The 20848-nt window shown below is 40.8% G+C and overlaps 1 protein-coding gene across 2 annotated transcripts; it reads left to right on the plus strand.

Annotated features, from left to right (window-relative positions):
- Positions 1 to 300: 300 nt before the first annotated feature.
- Positions 301 to 18883, plus strand: snx9b (sorting nexin 9b). Of its 2 annotated transcripts, XM_030047476.1 has the most exons (19): positions 301 to 602; positions 2489 to 2575; positions 3403 to 3477; positions 4667 to 4798; positions 5966 to 6043; positions 7502 to 7667; positions 9899 to 10037; positions 11111 to 11195; positions 11592 to 11717; positions 12293 to 12410; positions 12597 to 12727; positions 13495 to 13598; positions 13701 to 13804; positions 14025 to 14102; positions 15154 to 15230; positions 16577 to 16666; positions 16961 to 17075; positions 17202 to 17293; positions 17476 to 18883. In XM_030047476.1, exons 1-19 carry the CDS (start codon positions 591 to 593, stop codon positions 17521 to 17523), a joined length of 1857 nt encoding a protein of 618 aa, XP_029903336.1. In that variant the 5' UTR covers positions 301 to 590; the 3' UTR covers positions 17524 to 18883. The 2 variants fall into 2 exon arrangements, with proteins under 2 accessions (XP_029903336.1, XP_029903335.1); XM_030047475.1 differs by lacking the exon at positions 5966 to 6043 and having other exon boundaries at positions 302 to 602.
- The last annotated feature ends 1965 nt before the right edge of the window (positions 18884 to 20848 follow it).

A 20848-nucleotide genomic window follows, 5' to 3' on the forward strand; every position in this document is an offset into this window, starting at 1 on the left:
TGCAATGTACTATTGTTTATCTTAATATTTTATTGAACAAATGTGGTAACAGGGTTATTATTCTTGTTTAAATAATTCTACACACAAGTCCTTTTGTATTTTTTGTCTTTAAATGCTTTTCTTTTTTTATTGTTAACCTAATAATAATAATAATAATAATAATAATAATAATAATAACAATAATAATAATAATAATAATAATAATAATAATAATAATAATAGTGAAGTTATTTGTGTATTAACTCTTGACGGCCCGGAGGGCCACAGGACGGAGGCTACCTTTCCGGTTTCCCTCCCCGGTGCTGGTCACTCCCTCCGCGCTGTCAGCAGCTCTCACTTCTCTCACTCCGCCGTTCAAACTGAGCTGCCGTACAGAACTATTTGCCTCCGTCTCTCCCAGTTTCGAGGTTAAAGGGCAAACGGTATTTAGTAATGTATTAGTGCGGGTCGTACTGCGGCTCTCGTCGGGAGGAATTAGCTTGTATTTCGTCACCGAAGTTAAAAGCAGCGGGAGGAAAATGTCCAGCTGAGGCGTTGAAATCCTGAAAAGCGCAGGGCCTGTTTTGTAATGATTTATCAACGCTCCGACAATGGCAAACAAGGTAGGCTGAGCAACTTTTTAAAAAATGTTTTAACGTCCGACACGTTTTCGTTGTCTCCTAAGTTTCTTGGCGTGTGTGTGTGTTAGGGGAAAAATGCGGGCTGCGGGCTGGTTGAGGCACAGAGGAGCAGTTGTAGTTTCTCGTATTAATGGCAAAATCTTTACTTGGCAAGCTCTGCATTAAAAGAGGCGAAAACCTTTGAATAGTTCGCGTTATATATGTGTGACAGGCATTGACAACGTTGCTGCATGTATTTACTGCGAAATGAATATGTTTTGCCTATACATGGAAAAAGTGTCTCATTAAGAAAGTGTCTTGTGACATTTTACTACCTTTCCAGTGCGGGTCATGTCTACCCCGCGGAATGCTGGGAAATGTAGTCTTAGTGGTGTTTACGCGTTTGTATGTGTATGTTCCTGTGTGCAGTCGTGCCAGGGGGTGATTATTGTCCCGGTGTTTTTGTCATTATTGTTGTGGTTGTTACTGGTGTCAGATCAGGGCTGAAAATAGCTTGGTGAGTGATTTTGGATTCTGTCTTCACTTTTTGTAGTTCCAGATCTCACGCCATTAAAAGGTAACATTAAATAACTTTAAATACGTGTCAGCTGTCTGTACAGATTCTCAGTCAGCTTGAAGCTGCAGGTCATCCATCCAGTTTGGTTAATTTTGGAGTCCCACAGCCTAACAAGACAAAAGGGCTTGCAGTACATGCATATACTAACAGAGTCAGCAGAACTTAGGCCAGAGTAACCAAAGCTGTGCTCACTAAGATTTTGAATTTCCCCTTAACTTGTTTAGCTCATGTTTGGAAACTGTCCTCTTCCTTGACCCCAGGGAGCTGTCAGGCTAACGCCAAAACAGATCTTGAATCTGAGAAGCAGCTAATAGGTTTGCATTCCCCCTCTCTGGTTAATGAACATGGTAGTTAGCATAGCACTGTGAATTCTACACTGTTTTGAGTATGCCTACTCCTCACCTTCAGTCAATGCCAACAAGTGGTAATCAGAAAGTATATGAATAGTAATATTTAAAGGCAGATTCTGCAGTTCCAAATGGGAGGGCACACCACATTGTTTCCTCATGATAAGAATGAGGCTGAGGGAGGATGAAACCCCTTCAGGTTCACAGCAACTTATAAACCACAGAATTAATGTAACACTTTGAAACGCCATGTCTTGGATCTGATGTTTTGATGTCAAATGTACATAAAAAACATAATTAGCTGCACAAAATAATCTTATATTTTGGATTCATATGTTCCTGATGTACTCTTTTATTTATTCAGTCTAATTTATTTAACCAGGTAGCCCACTTGAGATTCTGAATCTCTTTTGCGAAGTAGACCCAGTGAAGACATAGTAGTGCAACATAAAGATACAACAATAAAGCAGTTTAACAAGCACAGGTGCAGAGTCCAGTTGACAAAGCAACTCTCTCTCTGCTCAAAACCAGGATATTGTGAAAGGCATATTCAGAATAGTTTTGTGTATGGGTATATATGTGTGTTTGTGGGCGTGCTCCTCTTGTGCCCAGAGGGAAGGGCAGATTATAGATGTGGGTCACTTTGAGAAGAACTTGAGGCCCAAGTAATGAAACAAAACCAGGTAAAGCTACAGGTATGGCTTAACTCTTGTTTTTGGTGTACACCAGGCCTAATTTGAGTCAGCATAACAGGTCCAGAACAACTAGTTTGGCCTGTTTCATGTTATTCAAGCGTGAGACATCAAGGCTGCTATTTGCTGTGTTTGTGTATGTGCACATGCTCCTTGTAGTGTGCGTGGTGTGTACATTTGTCAACAGAAAGTGCTCATTAAATCTTAAGTGAGCGCTCTTTCCTTTTCCATCCTTGTGTGTCATCCCCTGATTGGGTTATCTCTCTACTGTAGGCACAGGTTTTGTATGACTTCACCGCTGAGCCTGGAAACAACGAGTTGACGGTGAAAGAAGGCGAGACAATCACCATCACCAACCAGGTAGAGCCGCATCACACTACACCTCAGCACCATCTACCAACACTGGACATTAGACTCAGGGTCCCACTGCATCCAGAGTGCAGTTTGCATCAGTGAATTATGTACTGCCAGTCATTTTATTTTTACCATCTACAGTTGTTGTCTTTTTTCACATTTGATTATTTTCAGATAAATTTAATTTATATTTTCCACAGTAGTAGCTAGTTCTTGTTGAATTTTATATCATAAATGATGTGTTTTAGGCCTAGATTTATTAACTGTCAGTGGCTACTTAAAAGTTTTCACTGTGCAGAGATTTTTCATAGGTGCACGATAATCTATTTAACCAGTCAGGGGTTATGGTATTAGTTTTACACACCGTAAATCCTTTTGCCACAGAACTTTAGTAGAGCAGACAACTTCCTCTAATGTAGTCTTTTAAAATGTGTCTACTGTTTGTGTAGCTCATTTGTAAAACTGTCACAGTCTCAGTGTAAATTAGCTTGATGTCTGCTAGTAACATAGACAGAGAAAGTAATGGACAAAGATAGAGAGAGAGAGGAAACATGATGTCATTACACCACTGGCAGTTGTAAACAGTTCAAAGGTCACTGTGACTCTTAAACTCACTGACCGTTCTGACTTGCATGGTTTCCTAATGGAAATCTGCCTTCTGCCGAATCAGGACTTTTCAGGAAAGCAGACATTCTTTTTTTTCTGTCAAGTAAATTGTATGTATAGCAGTTTGTCCCAGAAGTATTGGCGCAGAGACCTACTTGTGTCGCCCACAGCCAATCCCAGTCATTCATACTGTCTGGCACACTGTGCTGCTTCTCACTGTGTTTCAGCATATTGGAGGCGGCTGGATCGAAGCACAGAATTCCAGAGGGGAAGTTGGACTGGTGCCAGAGGACTACATCGAGGTGAGGGAGTGAACCGCCTGGCATGTAGGAATTTGATTTCACACGAGCAGGAGTTTCGGAGCTTGACACATGTTTCAGATGTTTGAAAGAAATTAACTTTTCCGGCAAAAATAAAACAAAGCAGCCTCCTATTCGTCTGCACTGAGGTCAAGATGTACAACATCTGCTATCTAGGTCAGAGTACATGTAAACTGTCCAGCTCCTTAGACTTCTGTCTGATACTGATTCGTCAATTTAAGGGTGTGCCTCTGCTCTCACTGCAGAACGTGCAGAACTCTCTTCTCCCTGAACCTAAAATCACAACAGGATGTGCCTCCTCTACAATTCTGCTGAATATGTGTGTTTATGTGTGAGTGTGTGTGTGTGTGTGTGTGTGTGTGTGTGTGTCCGTCCATCTGTCCTTGTTGGTCCAGGAACTGTTACTTCATCCTGGTGATAGTGATTCACTCTGTAGCCATTTAGAGAAAGAGAGGCCTCAGCTAAACGTAAAGACAGTCAGATCTGTTAAACAGTTTAGTCCCACTCCAAACATTACTGAGCACAACAGCACATGCTAACAATGTGGAGCGCGTGTGTGTGTGCGTGTTTGTGTGTGTGTGTGTGTGTGTGTGTGTGTGCAGTGGAGGAACAGAGTGACGTTAATATTGTCTATGTCTGTGTATAGTGTTCACTATATGCAGAGAGGCTTGTCTATGTGTCTTTGACCCATAGTTACCCCGCCAGCTGTTTTGATTCTGTCTCCAAATCATAATATCCCCACTGACGACTGATCACCACTTGCTGCTCATGGCCTTTTTTTTTTTTTTTTTTTTTTTTAAATGAAAAACAGGACACAGGCTGTTTCTCAAGCCCCTGGTTTCTATTTATGTACTGTGTATTGATATGAAGAAGAGCTGGAAAAATAGGCCTGTGTAGGGGTGTTGACCTGCAAAACTTGGAAAGGGGCTTAGATATCGTGGTGTTTTCATCTTTGAAGTAAATGTGATGATAAAAATGTCAGCATTAGCAGCCAGTTCTGTCTAAACTGAGAAAGTGAGAAACCCAAATTCAAAGCCAGTGCATGCCAAAGACACATGATCACCTTGCCCTGGAGGAATGTGCCTTTAAAAGCCATTAGATCACGCTGGAATATCTGTTTTTGTCGCACTGACGGGACTGTTTTCTCTGTCTCTCGTCACGCCACCTCTAGCTCAGCAAGGCGTTTCCGTCATTCTCAGGACCAGGAACCACAACAGCTGCTCCAAGTGTAGGAAATGCAGCACCTCCTGATTTGTCCTTCTTTGATGCCTTCGCCCCCACATCAGCACCTCCACAAAACCAGGTAACACAAGGCACACCTGCATGCACACTGGGTTCAAATTAAATCTGTACATCCATCAAAATTAAGTCTATACATTTCCATATCAAACTTGTTATCACGTTCAGTTGGCTGTGTTGTGAGCTAAAATCATAATATCAAGTGCAGTTGTTGCTTTGGTTTATCTAAATCAGCAGACAATGTCCGCTGTTTCAACAGCAATATGTCAGCAGCGTGTCGAACAGCTTCCTTTTCTTCGGATATTATTATTATTATTGTTGTTGTTGTTGTTATTATTATCATTATTGTTGTTGTTGTTAATCTTGCAGAAACATAAACAGCTAACAATTATTTTTGTTATAGTAAAAAAAAGTCATTGAAATTATTTTGACACACATTGCAACATGAAGAATGTCTTTTAGAATATAATTCATAGGCCAGAGAATCTCTGTAGCACCACAATAGTTCATTTATAATGCTATTTTTGTCACAGATTTGACCTTTATCAAAAAGAAAAAAGGCAGCTCCTCTGGTTTGGATGCGGCACTTGTACATAATGAAATTTTAATAATATGTTGGCACATGCCTGAACATAAAACCTACAGCACCATGCATAGTGCACCCTGCTTGTCTCCTCACCCTGTCACCTCCCTTCCCCATTTTAACACATTGCTTATGCACTGCTGCCTTCCACCCTCAAGGTTCGTGTCATGGAGCAGTGTTGCTGGTGAGAAAAAAACAAATGTGTGAAAAGCAGAAGCGGGGGATGACCTCAGAGTTTTACTGACTTCTTTTAGCACTGAGGGGACCTCACAGATGCAGAAGTGACACCATCTGCCATAGAGGATATTTCTGCATGGTCAGGTCATTTATAACCGACACAAGCTTTACATGTAGTAAAATAGTAGAGAGAGGAAACGACACCATTGAAATCTGTTTCAGTTAGTGGCTAGAAAGTTCCATAGAAGTGAGTGTGGTGGAACAAGAGAAATTTCAGTGCACCAAGTCGAGGCAGGAAATTGTATCTGTCTGTCACCATCTCCCTCATGCTCTCTGTTTGTCTCTGTCCACCTCTCTCATACACACACACACACACAGTACACACAGCTACACATGGCATCACTTGCTCCTCCTGGGTGTAAAGCTTCACTACAGGCGCTTTGTGATGATGTCACCTTCTTTTCCCTCAAGGTTGACACTGGGGACTTGAGTCCCCAGCCGGACACCCCCGACACCCCAGTGTCCCCCTACCTCCCGTCCCCTCATGAGGTAACCGCCACATAGAGAGGGATGGTCAGGGGCATGAACCCTCCTTTCCCTTCCTTTGCTCCCCATTCCCCACCTCCCCTCCAATCGGTCTGCCATTGCACCCCCACCCCCCACCCCCCACCCCCCACCCCCCCACCCCTTGCAGAAAGCATGACCCCCATTTCTTCAGTGCTACTCACACACTCCCACACAGCACCAGCTGACCCCCTCACAGTGAAACCAAACAGCCTTATAGATTAAAGTTGATGATCCTCACATATCACATACAGCTGAAGAATCACACTATCAAATCATTAAATTTGTCATGAGCACAAGCATTTACTACAGACAATGATCAGAATCCCATGTGTGTCATTGTTTTATAATCTTCATTATGCAGGCTTGGATACAATATAGTCAAGTAACCTTAAAGGTGCTGCTAAATCCAGGAAACCTGATGGAAAGGTTTGCTTCATCACTGCAGCTTTATGTATATCACTGCAGTACCTTTCTGGGAAATTACTTTTTCATTTGTATATTTGTATGTAATGTATCTTGTAATGCAAGCAATGAATTTAGTATCTTTCCTCTGCAGCCCTCCAATTCATGCTTTAATGCTTTGTTGAGATTGCTTAATGTTCAGCCTAAAGCTAATCTCATCCTACAGAGAGACCAGGTCATGCATACATATGTATGTTGTATACATGCAGGGTTTGTTTTTTTTTGTTTTTTTTGGTTTGTGCCTTGTGTGCATGGCATGATGTATTTTCTGGCCTCAGGTACTGTAAACATAGTTTTGTGTGTATGTGTGTGGAGAAGAGTGGTGTGTGCATGTGTGGTTATAAGCATGGTGTGCTTTTGTTTGAAGTTTTACTTCAAAGGTTCCACTTGTGTCGAGCAGGATTTCATACCATAGACTGTTCATTTCAATATCTCAGTGTGATTTGCAATCTAGTCTATAGAATCAGATTTTCAGTATTTTCAATATTTTTAGCAAATGCACAACTTTTTTTGATTTGAGGTGCATAAGATTTGAAATGAAATGTGAAATTTATGTTTTTAGGCCAGAAATTGGGCCTGTTGATTAAATTGCACAACACGAGATCCATTTCACCCAAACACTATGTTAAAAAAATGATTGCAGCCTGATGTGAACAATGTGGCAATGGAAATAGTATTTTTTGTTGTTGTTTTTCTTTGTAAATTGGGGTGCTCAGTAACACAGGTACTGTGTTGAGTTGATTTATTATAATATTTGCAGATTCCCTGTTACAGGCCAATTTGGAATCCTGTCTTTGAAAAGGGACATTTTTAAGACAATTGTCAGTCTACACACGCCCTTCCTCTCGCTCTCTCTCATTCTTGCTCTCTTTTTCTCGATCTTTCTCTCTCCCTCTCCGTCTCCCTTTCCCTCTCCTCTCTGTCCACTTGCCCACTGTATCCTTGCTCTCTCTGCACACTGTATCCTCCCTCTCTTAGGCCAGTAATGGTAATGATCCCTGGTCGGTGTGGAACACAGATGCCACGGGGGGCTCATCCAACAACTGGGCGTCCAAGCCAGAGGGAACCCAGACGGGGAAGAGTGCGGCGGCTGACCCCTGGAGCTCTGCAGCACAGGGCCACCCTCAGGCTTACCAGGGCCCAGGTAAAAATAAATAGATCAAATATATTTGTTGGAAAATACTAGAAAGTTACCTATTTGTCAATATATAGAAAATGCATCCTGTGACCTTGTCTCAAATATGAACTCCAGCAGTTTCTCACTTCTGGGTGTGTACCATCAGTGCTTGGTTCTTGTGGATGATCAAAACTACAATTAGCAGTAGCAGGAGCGAGTAGTAACACACAGTGTGGTTTAATTGTCTTACATAAATGGCCTTATTGTCAGCTGGTTTCTGCAAGGCAAGTTCTGTTGTCTCATTAGTTTGTTAACATCAAAGTTGCCTGATCACAGCAATTTTATAATAATTGTGGAAAGCTGCTTTAAATATAAATACATTTCAATATATTAATGTCCCCTATATTAAAGCAATATAACAACATTATATCACTATCATAATAGCAGGTAAGTTATCTGCTTGTCCATCATATTCAGTCACACTGACTGTCTTTTGCCCATCCCCAGAGTCAGTGCTGTGCCACGGTAATGTAAATGGTTGTATTGGTAGGATTTAACATCTGAACTGGCCTTCTGCAGGGATCCTTTGCCTGAACTATTGTGGAATACATAAAGAGTGTTACGTCCTGCTACGTCCATTCACATCCTGTGTATGCGTAAATGTTTGATTCCCCTGACCACAACTCATTCCCCAGGCATTTGGATAAAAGGGTCTGTGTTGTAGTAAAAAACTAAAATTAAAGATGTTTGAAAAGAGCAACGTGTGCAAGATGGATAAAAGTGACTTCTTTGTGTGATAGCGAGACAGAGGGCATCTAACTTGTTTTCATCTCAGTTGAAATAAAATGTTTGCATTTTCCATGTGTTTCAGTGATGTTTGTTAGTAAGAATTGTAAGCCAGATGTGGATTAAGTTCTTAGTTTGACCTTCTTGGAGTACAGACAGGTGGGATTTCTATCATAGAACAATATGTCAAATGCCAGAAAATTAGACAATAACAGAAAAGGTTTGAAAATTAAGTCAGAATACTTTTGTCTGACTTGTAACATCTGTTATAAGTAAATCAAATTGCCCCTCGGGGATATGAAAGACTTCAATCATTCATTCTGTTAAATGTCGCTATGGTGTAAACCCCACCCATTTGGCACTCTAAGCAGTTAAATTCAATGTTCAATATTTGCAAATACTATTTAGCCCAGGTCTGCTGAGAGTCAAAGTGACTTAAGCTGGCACAGGCTCTAATCTGACCCAAACTACCAGATGTGGCTCTGCTCAGTCCTCTGTCCCTGGAAAATGGTCTCTTAGAAATTTACCATAGAGACGATCCAGTATCTGGACACCACCATTGGGTCATGATTTTGTTTTCACCAGAAAATGGAAAAGTTGGCCTCATGGATGACTCAACCTATTACTTGGCGTCTTTCTCAGTTCTTCTGCTCCATGAGGGAGTTGTTATTTTAAAAGGAGACCGAAGGAATAAATGACAAGGAGAAGAATTAACATAGCTTTTCCTCTCTTGTTCCTCTTTTTAAAGATATTTATCCATATCCTTACCTTATCGATTGCACAGGTACGGCATGCATCGCCTGGTGGGAACATTTTCCTAAGTGCTTTGAGTGTTGACTTTAAATAAAAGGCTAAGAGTTTCCAGCATGGACTTGAAGGAAATTATTTGTACACCTAAAGGCATGTGTGTGTGAACCACTTTCATTGTGTCTTAATATTAACACTGTTACTTAGTTTAGCTCGTAATAGACTAATGTTTTTATCCTGGATTTAGAGGATCATGAGTCTTTTTTATTGGATGGGCTTTATTAAGTTTTATGGATGTCTATCAACAGACGTGCTGAAGAAATGTGGTTATGCTAATTTGCCTGGTGTGTATGTGTAGAGATATATATTTTCTGTTTGCTTGACCACAAGACCTGCTTTTTAGAGTCTGAGTTGGACCATTGTAATTTTTGCCCCACATCCTATAGTACTATTCCATTCTATCAAACTTCAGTGTGGTACAGCTGTAGAGAAAATGTGGTGTTCTTGAAGGTGTTCTATTTATCATGTTTACCCTTTTTTGAGTAGTATCTATTTAGTAGAATGAAGTTTACTTGGGTATAAATTTGCATGCAACTCCCACAGTCATCGTCTTGTGTTAAAAACAACTGTTGGTTACTGAGAGCATTGTGGGATTGTACAGAATTGCTGCTTACTGTGCCTGCTGACTAGGAAATTACAACCAGTGTTCATGCATGTGACTCTAGGAGCAGAAGACGATGAGTGGGATGATGAGTGGGATGATGTTAAGTCCTCTGGAGGTTACGCTGAGTCAGAGTCTGGAGAGAGTGGAGCCATGCAGAGAGGCGGAGCTCACGGCTCTTCCATGAAAATCTCCCTCAACAAGTAAGAATTAGTTAAGCAGTCACACCTATTTAGCTAATCTAGCCAGCATACCTTCCAGCAGCAGCTGAATTAGATGTTGCTGGAAGATATGCTGGCTAGATGGTCTCCAAATGGTCCAGAAAGCCAAAAGGCTGCTTAGCAATATGCTTTCATTGGAAGTTTCCAATTATGTCACTCAGATGAGGCTTGGCAAGAGGTTGTTTTCAGTTGCTAAGCACCTGGGATTTATCTAAATAACAATGTTATGGTGAACATAAAGATTAATATTTATTGTTTGGACCAAGCCATACATTTTGATTAAAAAGTTTTTTTTTTTTTTTTTTTTTTTTAATGTGTTGTAAAGTGACTACACATTGCAGACATGGGGTGGGCTCAAATCACTAAATGACCAGAGAAATCAGAAAAAAACATGCTACCACAACACTGTCCTCATCAGAAGGGATCACTGTAGCTATCAAAGGAATACTCAACCCAAAAACGATATATGTTGTATCATGTACTTGCGCCTCAAGTTGTCTTGGATATGGGATGGAAAATGTTTTAAATGCATGCCTCTTGAAGAATGAAGGCCCAAAAACGTCAAATGATTCTGTTACAATGGAGTTGCAAGTTTTTTAACAGCAGTGAAAATGATATGGAAATGTATGTTTTATATTCTCAAATTCTTCATACTGCACAGTCCATTGCTATGTTTAGTAGATCTCAAACCAACATACTTTTGCAAAAAAAAAAAAAAAAAAAGGTTATCAGTAAATCACTTTCAGAAAATGCTTTATGCATGAGCACAACTGGCCGGCACAAATGTTCATATCCTTTTTGCTGCCAGTTGTCGAAGTCACCATTCAACTCCTTTCTAACAGAAACAGCCACAGTTTGTTGAACCTTCATTCTCAGTGAGGCATGGTATTAAAACAGTTTATATTGGACATTCAAGACAATTTGAAATTAGTAAATGATACAAAACGTCTGTAGCTTTTAGGTGAAGTGTTCCTTTAAAGAGTCAGTCCAGTTAGTACCAGGCAAGCACAAATCATCTGTTTGTCTAAAAACTGTTGTTGATTCTCTTTGAGCAGATTCCCTGGTTTCTCCAAGTCTGGTCCAGAGCTCTACCTCCTATGCAAGCAGCTTGTTAAAGGCAAAGACAAGCTACCAATCTATGTATGCTATTTGATTATATCAATGTAGATTCTAAACATGTATATAGAGTTATCAGATATCTTTAGTACTTGTACAGTAGTAGTATACTAGAGGTAGTTTAATGTACCTGACCAAAGTACATGTATCACACTATAACATAACAACAAAATAAATCATGTCCCTGTTCTATGTCATATTGTGGCTCTCCCTCTTGATGAGAGACACAGGCAGAGTTAGACAGACTTTTCTTTGCTTGTCAGGTACTTTATTGTGTACATGATGCCCTGCATGTATGTAGCACTATTACAGTGTTAATATGCTTTCACATCAAGCTGTGTGTCTGGCCTGCTTGGTTTCTTGTTCTGTACCAAAAAATGTAGAGTGGCAGTTTTCTAAATCAAATGCCTCTATGCTCAGATGGGGGAAGTTGGTCCTGTGTGGTCCTATCCAGAAACCCAGTTGGACTGCGTGGTTGCTGACCCTAAGAAGGGCTCCAAGATGTATGGTCTGAAGAGCTACATCGAGTACCAAATCACACCCAGCGTAAGCATCCAGCAGAATTTTTATACCAGTGCTAGCTTGCATGTATGAACCTTTTTCACATTATAGTGCCATGAACCTTGATATATCAATAGAATGGTTTAGGGTACATTCACACCAGGCATGGCTAGAGCATTTATTTGAACTTTAAACTCAATTGACTTGGTTCATTTGGAAGGTGAAAAATTGAGTGTGCACCAAATGAACACAACTACAGGATGGCTCCAAAATCTCTAAGGTTGCAGGATGACAGCTTACCAAAACTCCAATAAAATTGCAACCTGTGAGTCTGTGTGACATTGTTTACAAGCTCGGACTTTCTTGTAATAGAACCTAAATGAACAAAATACAAAAATACCAAAAAAAAAAAAAAAAGTCATAATGAGTCATAATGGAAAAGTAAGTGTGGTGTGATTGCACCATTAGAATCCATGTGAATCAAAATGAGAAACTATGGCATCCTGTGTTCCCATATGTCATAAAACAAACATGATACAGCATAGTAAAAAATAATGACATTCTCTATATGACCACTTTGCAAATTGTAGTGTATGTAACTCCATGTTATCTTTTTGCAGACCACAAACAGACCAGTCAATCACAGATACAAGCACTTTGATTGGTTGTATGAGAGGCTCCTGGATAAATTTGGGTCGGCCATCCCTATCCCCTCTTTACCAGACAAGCAGGTGACAGGTAAGTCTGTCTTCCACCAATATGGGCCACTCCAGTTTGGCTGGAGGGAGATTAAGGTGCTTAAGAGAACACCCAAGTTACATCTCTCTTTTTCATTTTGTCACGTGCTCTTTTTGCCCTTGTCTTCTTTCCCCTGTTTAATTTTTTTGCTTTTTTGTCCCTTTCTCCCCTCCTCTTCTGTTTCAGGGCGTTTTGAAGAAGAGTTTATTAAGATGCGTATGGAGCGGTTGCAGGGCTGGATGACCAGGATGTGCAGGCACCCGGTTGTCTCCAACAGTGACGTATTCCAGCTCTTCCTCACCTACAAGGATGAGAAGGTGTGCTATGCCCCTTGACTTCTGCACCACCAGCATTTTTTCTTTTTTCAATAATTGTTTACCATGGCCAGTTTTTGTGCCCATTCACTACAACACAGACCATTTTATCCACTGTACATTTTGTTCAGAATATTTATTCCTAATTTGCCCTTTTCCCCCATGTTTTTCAAAGAAATCAAATGAATTTACCCAAGTTTCAAAGGATTATTTGCTTCCAGTGTAATTTTTTCCCCATTACAAATTCATTTAACTTGCCCTTATCTGAGACATAAATTCGTCAAAGTGAACACTACACTGTAATGTTTTCTTTCCCCTCTTATCCTTTCACCGCTTTTCATTAAATAATCTAATTTCCTGAGTTGTCTCTGATTTGTATTCATTGTTTGCTGTGTTTGTGGCTTCATCAGGCCATTTCACACTGTTTCAGTGTTTCCACAGAACTACAGACTGTTCTATGTTATTCTAATCTATGTCTGGTGTACTAAAAAAAACTAACCACCAGTGTAAATATTTACCTGCATTTGGCAAGTGGTGTGTGCCTGTTTGCCACCCTGCTCCCATTACATGAATTTGGGGAATGAGTTTGGGGAATATCCTGATTGACAGTTACTGTAATGTGAAGCTTACTGTATTGTAGTAAGCATCAAAAAACTGCATAAAGGCCACTCATCTAGGAGTACTGAACGACTAAGATGTTTATCTGCCACTACTTTCATTTAGATTTGTTGTTGTTGTTAGTTAATAATATGAGTTATTGACACGCTCAGGACTGGAAGACGGGGAAGAGAAAAGCAGAGAAGGACGAGACAGTGGGAGTGATGATCTTCTCCACTATAGAGCCTGAGGCTCCAGACCTGGACCCTATAGAAGTGTGAGTTGGATCACATTTTGCTCTAAACCACTTAAAATTGCAAACCAGTACAAACTGTGGCTCACAGAGGGTCAAAGTTAATAGTGCTCCTCCTCTCCACAGGGAACAGAAATGTGAGCAGTTCAGCAGGTTTACCAGAGCCATGGATGATGGGGTAAAGGAAATCCTCACAGTGGGCCAGGAGCACTGGAAGAGATGTACAGGCCGTACGTAAAAACACTCGAGCTTTAAAAATGCTTTCCCACAGAGCGAACGCACCTTGACTTTGTACTGTAATTACTATTTATATGAAAGTGTAATCCGTTGTGCTGAGTCTCTGTTTTGTCAACTCAATAAAATCCATTCCCTTTTTGATTATGTTTATGTGAATGTGTGTGCATACATGCATGCATGTACCTATTGTTTTACGTTTTCACCCCTCCACAGCTTTGCCAAAAGAGTACCAGAGAATCGGCAAAGCCTTTCAGAACCTGTCCTCTGTATTCAACAGCAGTGGCTATCAAGGTATGACGATGAACAGTAGAGCATGATAAAAGCTTTGTTTTGGGGGTTTTAGGCTTGCAAAATCTCTACTTTCCAGGTGCAAACGCTCATCACTTTCATCTATCCAGTGGGTATTACAATTTATATTGTAGCCTCTTATCACACCTACAAACAACTGATAGCCAGAACCTCTGTGAAAAGAAATTTTTGTCCTAAAATATTATGCAAGCATTATGTAAAATCTGGTGATTTGCATTATGTTTCTGGTGCTGTTTTGTTGTTTGATGTTTTATATTTGTTATTTCACAGTTTACTAGCCAAAAGTTAATCCACTGAAAAAAAAAGCTACAATGGCATTAAATAGAGAAAAATGAAAACAATATATAACAGAAACATCAGTTATCAGGTTTCAGTGTCAACCCCTAAAAATAAATCAGCAAGGACGTTACAGTAGACTATGCAAACATACCAGGCAAAAAAATCCATCATAGACGAAGGACAGCTTGTCTGTATCCCATATTCCTTTATTCAAGTTCATCATTGTAGATCTTTGCAGAATTTACCAATGGTGACTGTAAGTCATTAATTCCTGTTTCTAAACCTTATTAATGTATTTTATGCTGCCCATTCTCAGCGAAACTCAGCGTTTCTGCAGTCATGAAAATTTCATAATGTTTTTTTTTTCCAGGCCTGGACATGTCTTGGGAAATCATGAGATAGCTCTTAAGTTTTTGAAGAGTCATGGAAATTTTTAATAATGATATGGTAATCTGGACAAGTCGTGCAAGAACCTGAGTAGGAAGAACCATGACTGCTATTGAATTTGTCTTGCAATTCCACCCCTAATTGTAAATGTTTGCTTTTCTCATTACACACAGAAATACAGTCATGGAAGTTGGATACATGGTTTTTAACAAGTTGTGGGAAAGTTTGGGAATTTTATTGGCAGATAAGTGTAGAATCCCTCACAGATGTAATCACCTGTAAGAATCATAGCACAAGTAGAAAGAATTGTAAAACCTTAAAGGAAAGTGTTGATCACATACACATATCTAACCCATTGCTGCTGTAGGAGAATCCACCCTGACTGATGCCATGACAGCAGCAGGAAAAACCTACGAAGAGATCGCTCAGATGGTGGCAGAGCAGGTATGTCCATGCTTCTGTCTTCAAATTCTTTCCTAGCACGGATATGATCATCTAAAACCCAAGAACTGTGTGACGATCATTCTTTTTCACCAAAGACCCAAGTCTTGGGTTTATTGTTTTTTTTTTTTTTATTGGTTAGGCCTTGCAGTGATGCTTTTCCGAAGGGAGGGGGTAGCATCCTGTCCTGTCCTGCTGTTCCACTTCCTAATGTCTCAGAGTTCTTGATCTATTTCCAGCTCCTTTATCAACGTCGTCACTGCTTTGTATTCACTCTCTCTGGCCCTCCTCACCCTAATGCATTATGTCACCTCCTGAATGTCACTGGACATTTCCTGAACTACTCCATCCTTGCAGTGTTTATGTCCTAATTGTGACCTTGTGTTACCTTCTATAATGGCCAGTGAAGCTTTTGTTTTCTTTGAGGGAAGAGGTCAAAGAGGTGGCAAGGCTATTTCAAACAGATCACAGTCATGTTTCCTTAAAGCGAGCTTTGAGTTTCTGTTCGACTGTGGCTTTTTCTGGCCTATCTTTGTAATCTGATCTTTGTGGTGTGTGATGAAATCAAACCTGGGCCCTGTTTTTGCTATCCCAGCAGCATTCACAGGGAGGATTCATCTGGTAAGCATGTGCTGCTGCAGACGCTAATCCCCACCACCACCACCCCCCCACCCCCCCTTTTTTTTTTATAGCTTTTCTTTTGACAATGGTGCTCTAGAATTTTTGGCTTGAGATTAGCAATACCCATGGATACAGTTTGGTGATGGAGTGCATCATTCTAGAGACAGAGTCAATGTATTCAGACATGTATTCAGAAAGAAAACAATAGAGACTGCACGCTGCATTCCTATGACAAATAAGGGAGAAAGTCAAAGTGACTATAGTAATGCCCAGTTGTTAATTCAGTAGTTAATGAAGCTAAAAGATTTTTGCGCTTTTATTGGTGTTCTTATATGCAGTCGAGTAGCGGTCCTCTTTTTGGGGTCTCGCCTTACTAGATGCTTGGCTGAATCCACGGTCTTACAGTGAGACCATGTGCTGTAACATTTGAATCTCCCTATTTTGTTGTTGTAGATAGATTGTGTAAAGCTGTACCTGTGGCCAATTTACTGAAGAGTCAACTCCTGTGAAAATGCATCCATTTTCCGTATTTTGCATCCATTTTCCGTATTGTTTCCCTGTGGTCATTCCTATCAGTTTCAGATCCTTGCCTGGTTTCCTGTTTTGGATTTGTCGTCTTCATTTGTACCCCTGTTTTGGACTGTTAACGTGCTCTGAAAAATGGCTGCCTATCTCACAGTTGTTTCCTGTTATATTTATGTCTTGCTTGTGTGTCATTGACCTGCCAGCCCAAAAAAGACCTCCACTTCCTCATGGAGACCAACAACGAATACAAGGGCCTTCTTGGATGCTTCCCTGACACCATCGGAGTCCATAAGGTACTTAAGGTTTCATGCCAAAAGAATCAAAAAGGAGTCTTTAGAACTCAAATTCAGTGTGTTGCATTACTCTTACACCTTAAGCTCAAGTTTCAAATGTAGTTTCCTCAGGGGGCATTGGTTTGACAGCAGTTTAGATGTAAACATGCTTAACAAATTGCTAAACATGTTTTGTTTGAGACTACATCCGTTTTCTCCTTTTCAAATTCCTGAGTTCTGATGAGTTCTGATGAGTTAAATGTTTTTTGTCCATTGTGAAGGTAACTGAAGACCTTTTTTTCATAATTCTTACAGGCAGCCATAGAGAAAGTGAAGGAGGGCGACAAGCTGGTAGCCACCAGTAAAATCTCCCCTCAGGAGAAAGTAACCATGGCTAAACGAGTCAGCATCATGTCATATGCACTACAAGGTAATAAGCTACTGCTCTGAATGAGTGACTGTTCACAGCTGCTGCAGGTTTATGTGGGTTTTACAAAGTCAACTGAACTGGACACATGACAAGCTAAGAGGGTTTCCTCCCTTTTCTGCCACACAGCTGAGATGAACCACTTCCATAGCAACCGTATCTATGACTACAACAGAGTCATGCAGTTGTACCTGGAGGAGCAAGTCAAGTTTTATGAGACGGTAAAGGCCATTTAATCTAACATTTATCACGGTAAATATCAGCCAGTCACACTTGTTTGAGGGATGACTGCACAGTGGTTAAAGATATTGAACCCACAGCATGACATCAGTGACCAAATGCTACTTTCGAGCAATTTCTTCCTCTGTGTTTACACCAGTTTTTCCCTCTCCTCAAACCCCAGATTGCTGCGAAGCTGAGACAAGCCCACAGTCAGTTCACCACCATGTAAAAGCAACGACCGGCAGTCTCAAGCCAGCAGACAAGATGAATTAAGCCAGCTCAATATCCAAAATAACCTTGCTATGTCTCTGTACATGGACCTGAGTTTCAGTGGCTAGCTTGATGTTAGCTTGCTAACAGCAGGCTACCTTTGTAACCTAACGCCCTGGAACTGAGCTATTCCCTCCCTTGAACTCAGATCTCTTCTCTCTCTCTCTCTCTCTCTCTCACTCTCTCATTCAGGGCCACAGTCTCAGTTATTATCTACTGACACATTCATCAGCTGCTCCTGGAGGCTTCAAACACTTTATAAACACACACAGCTGAAACAAGCACACAAACACACTCGTAATCAGAGGGCCAGCAATGATAGTTGAGTAACATATTTTATGTACACACCACTTCCTTTGTCCAATGTCAGCAAGACAAAGGAAGGAAATATAAGCCACAGCTTGCAGGCATGTGTTAACGTTGCTGTCATGCAAGGCTTTAACATGATTCAGATCCTGTTTCTGCAGGTTACTGCAGTTACTCAAACTGTGTAGGCCTAATGTCACATTGCATCCCCTTATTTTAGCAATCTGACAAACTTGAGAGAGTCGACAAAGAGAGAGAGAGTGAGAGTGAGTGTGTGTGTGTGTGTGTCTTCTTGCCTGTGAGTGTATCCAAACACTGCTGGCAGTGCCTTGCCCCTTTCATCCTACACTTCCCGTCGTCACTAACAGGAAGCTCCACCCCCTTCCGATCAGTGTGCCTTGTCCTGGGGAAAATGGAAACGCTTGGCTTGGTTTCCCCTCAGTCTGTGTATCATGACACTGCAGTTTACATTTGAGTAAAAACAAAACAAAAAATGCTAATGCTTAGAAATGTGGAATATACTTGTTAAAGCCCAAATGAGGACGTACTCATGTTGGGTTTTCATTTGTTTATGCACATTGAAGCCAAAAGTCAGCGAACCAATACCTCCCGTGAGTTAGTGCCAAACACATTCGCTCTGTCCCAGTGCTTCCAAACTAGCGCCTTGTGTACTTTTTCATCCAAATCATGAAGTTTTATATGAAGGAGTCCATAGCAGCACTGTCAAAAAGCGCAACACAGAGGAGGCTGGTCTAGGGTTTGGGACAGAGCCATGAATGATGTCTTCTAGTTTTGCTTTTGCTTTTCACAGCCCGATTTTCAATCAGTCTCTAATCTTGTTCACTCTTTGTTTTCTTATCATTTGATAAATACAAATATATATTATATCAGATCTATCATGTGCTTTTTGGTTGTTGAGATACTATTTTATGTATAGAAATATTTGCAATACAATGTTACTCAAAGAGAAGCATAAATTCTGTTTGATTTATTAAACACTGATTTGTACTCATTCAGGCTGCATATTTGTTTGTGTGTGTATGTTTGCGGCTTTGAGTGAAACCTCGTCTTGTTCTTTGTATAGTTGAGTTTACACACTACACACTCGCTAGCTCACTCACAGTAAAGCCCTTATTCCCTTAATCAGATTCCTATGTAGAGATGGATAGGAATGAGAATGAGTCAGTAGCCTGTGTGAAGTGTCAAAGAGTGTGTTTGTGCAGGCCTGGAGTGGAGGCCGTGAAAGAGCCCTTTCACACTGCATCCAACTCTCACTGCCATCAGGTGCAGCTGGATGTGGAGCCAGAGGACGAGAACTTACACACTTCACATGAAGTTCAGTGGACCCCATATTCTCTGACAAAATGCCTATAACTTTTGCATTATCTAACAACTTTTTCTATAGAATCACATCAAGTCTAAAAACTATTTAGAGTTAGAGAATTCCATTTTCAAGTTGCATGTTGAAATGAAGCTGGGAATGTGCAGACTCCGGTGCCGTGGCCTATAGGCTGCACCTCAACATGTCTGTTACATTGACACCTGCCTGCCAGTATGCAGAGGGATTGAGAAATCCTGTGTTGAGCCATTCTGGATGCAAGCAACTAGCAGGAAGTTGACACCACAGACAAGCAGTTGCGAAAATCTCCATCCTAAGTAATTTAGTCCATCGTTAACCCTGTGTTAAAGGCGCTCAGGCTGAATGCTCGCGGCTTCAAATTTCGTCTTAAACCAGTTTAGGCTGTCTTCACCGGCATGGGATTTTCATGGTCTAAACTGAACCGGAAAGCACTGAGATGGCTGGAGTGGCACAGCTGGGTGTGTTCCATATGCAGATCTGCGGCGCTGTGGGATTTTGGTGCTACTCTAGCGTGAAACATCACCTGCCAACCGAAAGTCGGCCCAGTGTTTGTTAAACAGAGGTGCAGTGGCAGACCTCTCCAAAATCATTTGAACCACTTCATGAATGATATGCTTGTTTGTTTCACACTGAAGTAACGACTCCTTGCATATCAAAAGTATGATTTTAATTTGAGTAATGTGATAATACCTGTAAAGCTGGTATTACTGCCACCCTCAGACATCTAGGCCTACTTGATTAGATAAAGGGCTGATTCTCTCCACTTTATGTCCGCCATAGCTGCATATAGAGTGTATGACAGCCTTCTCCTATGGTTAATTTAATATCCACAGTCATCAGAAAGCAATAGGGCCTCCATGCTGTTCCATCCAGATTGAGGGAAATGGCGTGCGTTTTCAAGACGCTGTTACGCATGGAGACCTGATACAGGTTTACCTAGATTAAACCTATCTTAACCCGCATCAGTTCTTACAGAAGTACACGGATATCTTTGCTTCTGTACACACCAAGCTGGTTGGCTATGGGTTGACCTTTATACATTGGAAAAGATGATCAATGGTCACTCGACATCCTCATCCAAAATCTGCAGGTTGCCGTGAGCAGCTGCCTGCGTCCTCTCTTTTCCAACAGGTCTCCCCAAAGCAGCACCTGGAGCCTGGGCTTTTCATCTCCACTAGATAAGCGTCCATGGCCTGTGTGAACATGGTGTGCCACTACAGAGGCCTGGCTGGAACTGAAATCTGACAGTGGCGAGGCAGGAAACAGGTGTGTGTTTGTGTCTCTTCAAAATTCAAGTCCATGTTTTTTTTTGTTTTTTGTTTTGTTTTTTTTTGATTCCTCCTGCACATTTCTTTTTGAAGTTATTATTTTCTATTACCAATCTCTATGTTTTGCATGTATTATGTCAATTTTTGTATTATGTGTTTTTTATATAAACAATAATAATAATGATAAAATCATGGCTCGATCTGCCTCACTGTCTAGTTTCAACAGATTTATATGTGTTCCGAGAAAAAAAAAAAGATGAAACAAGTGAGATGCTGTCGTACTACTGACAAATGTGTTTTTCTCTCGTTTTAAGAGAAACAAGATTTAAAGCAGAACTGAACTTTGAGAG

The sequence above is a fragment of the Myripristis murdjan genome, chromosome 24 (genome assembly GCF_902150065.1).
Source record: "Myripristis murdjan chromosome 24, fMyrMur1.1, whole genome shotgun sequence".
NCBI classification, from domain to species: Eukaryota; Metazoa; Chordata; class Actinopteri; order Holocentriformes; family Holocentridae; genus Myripristis; species Myripristis murdjan.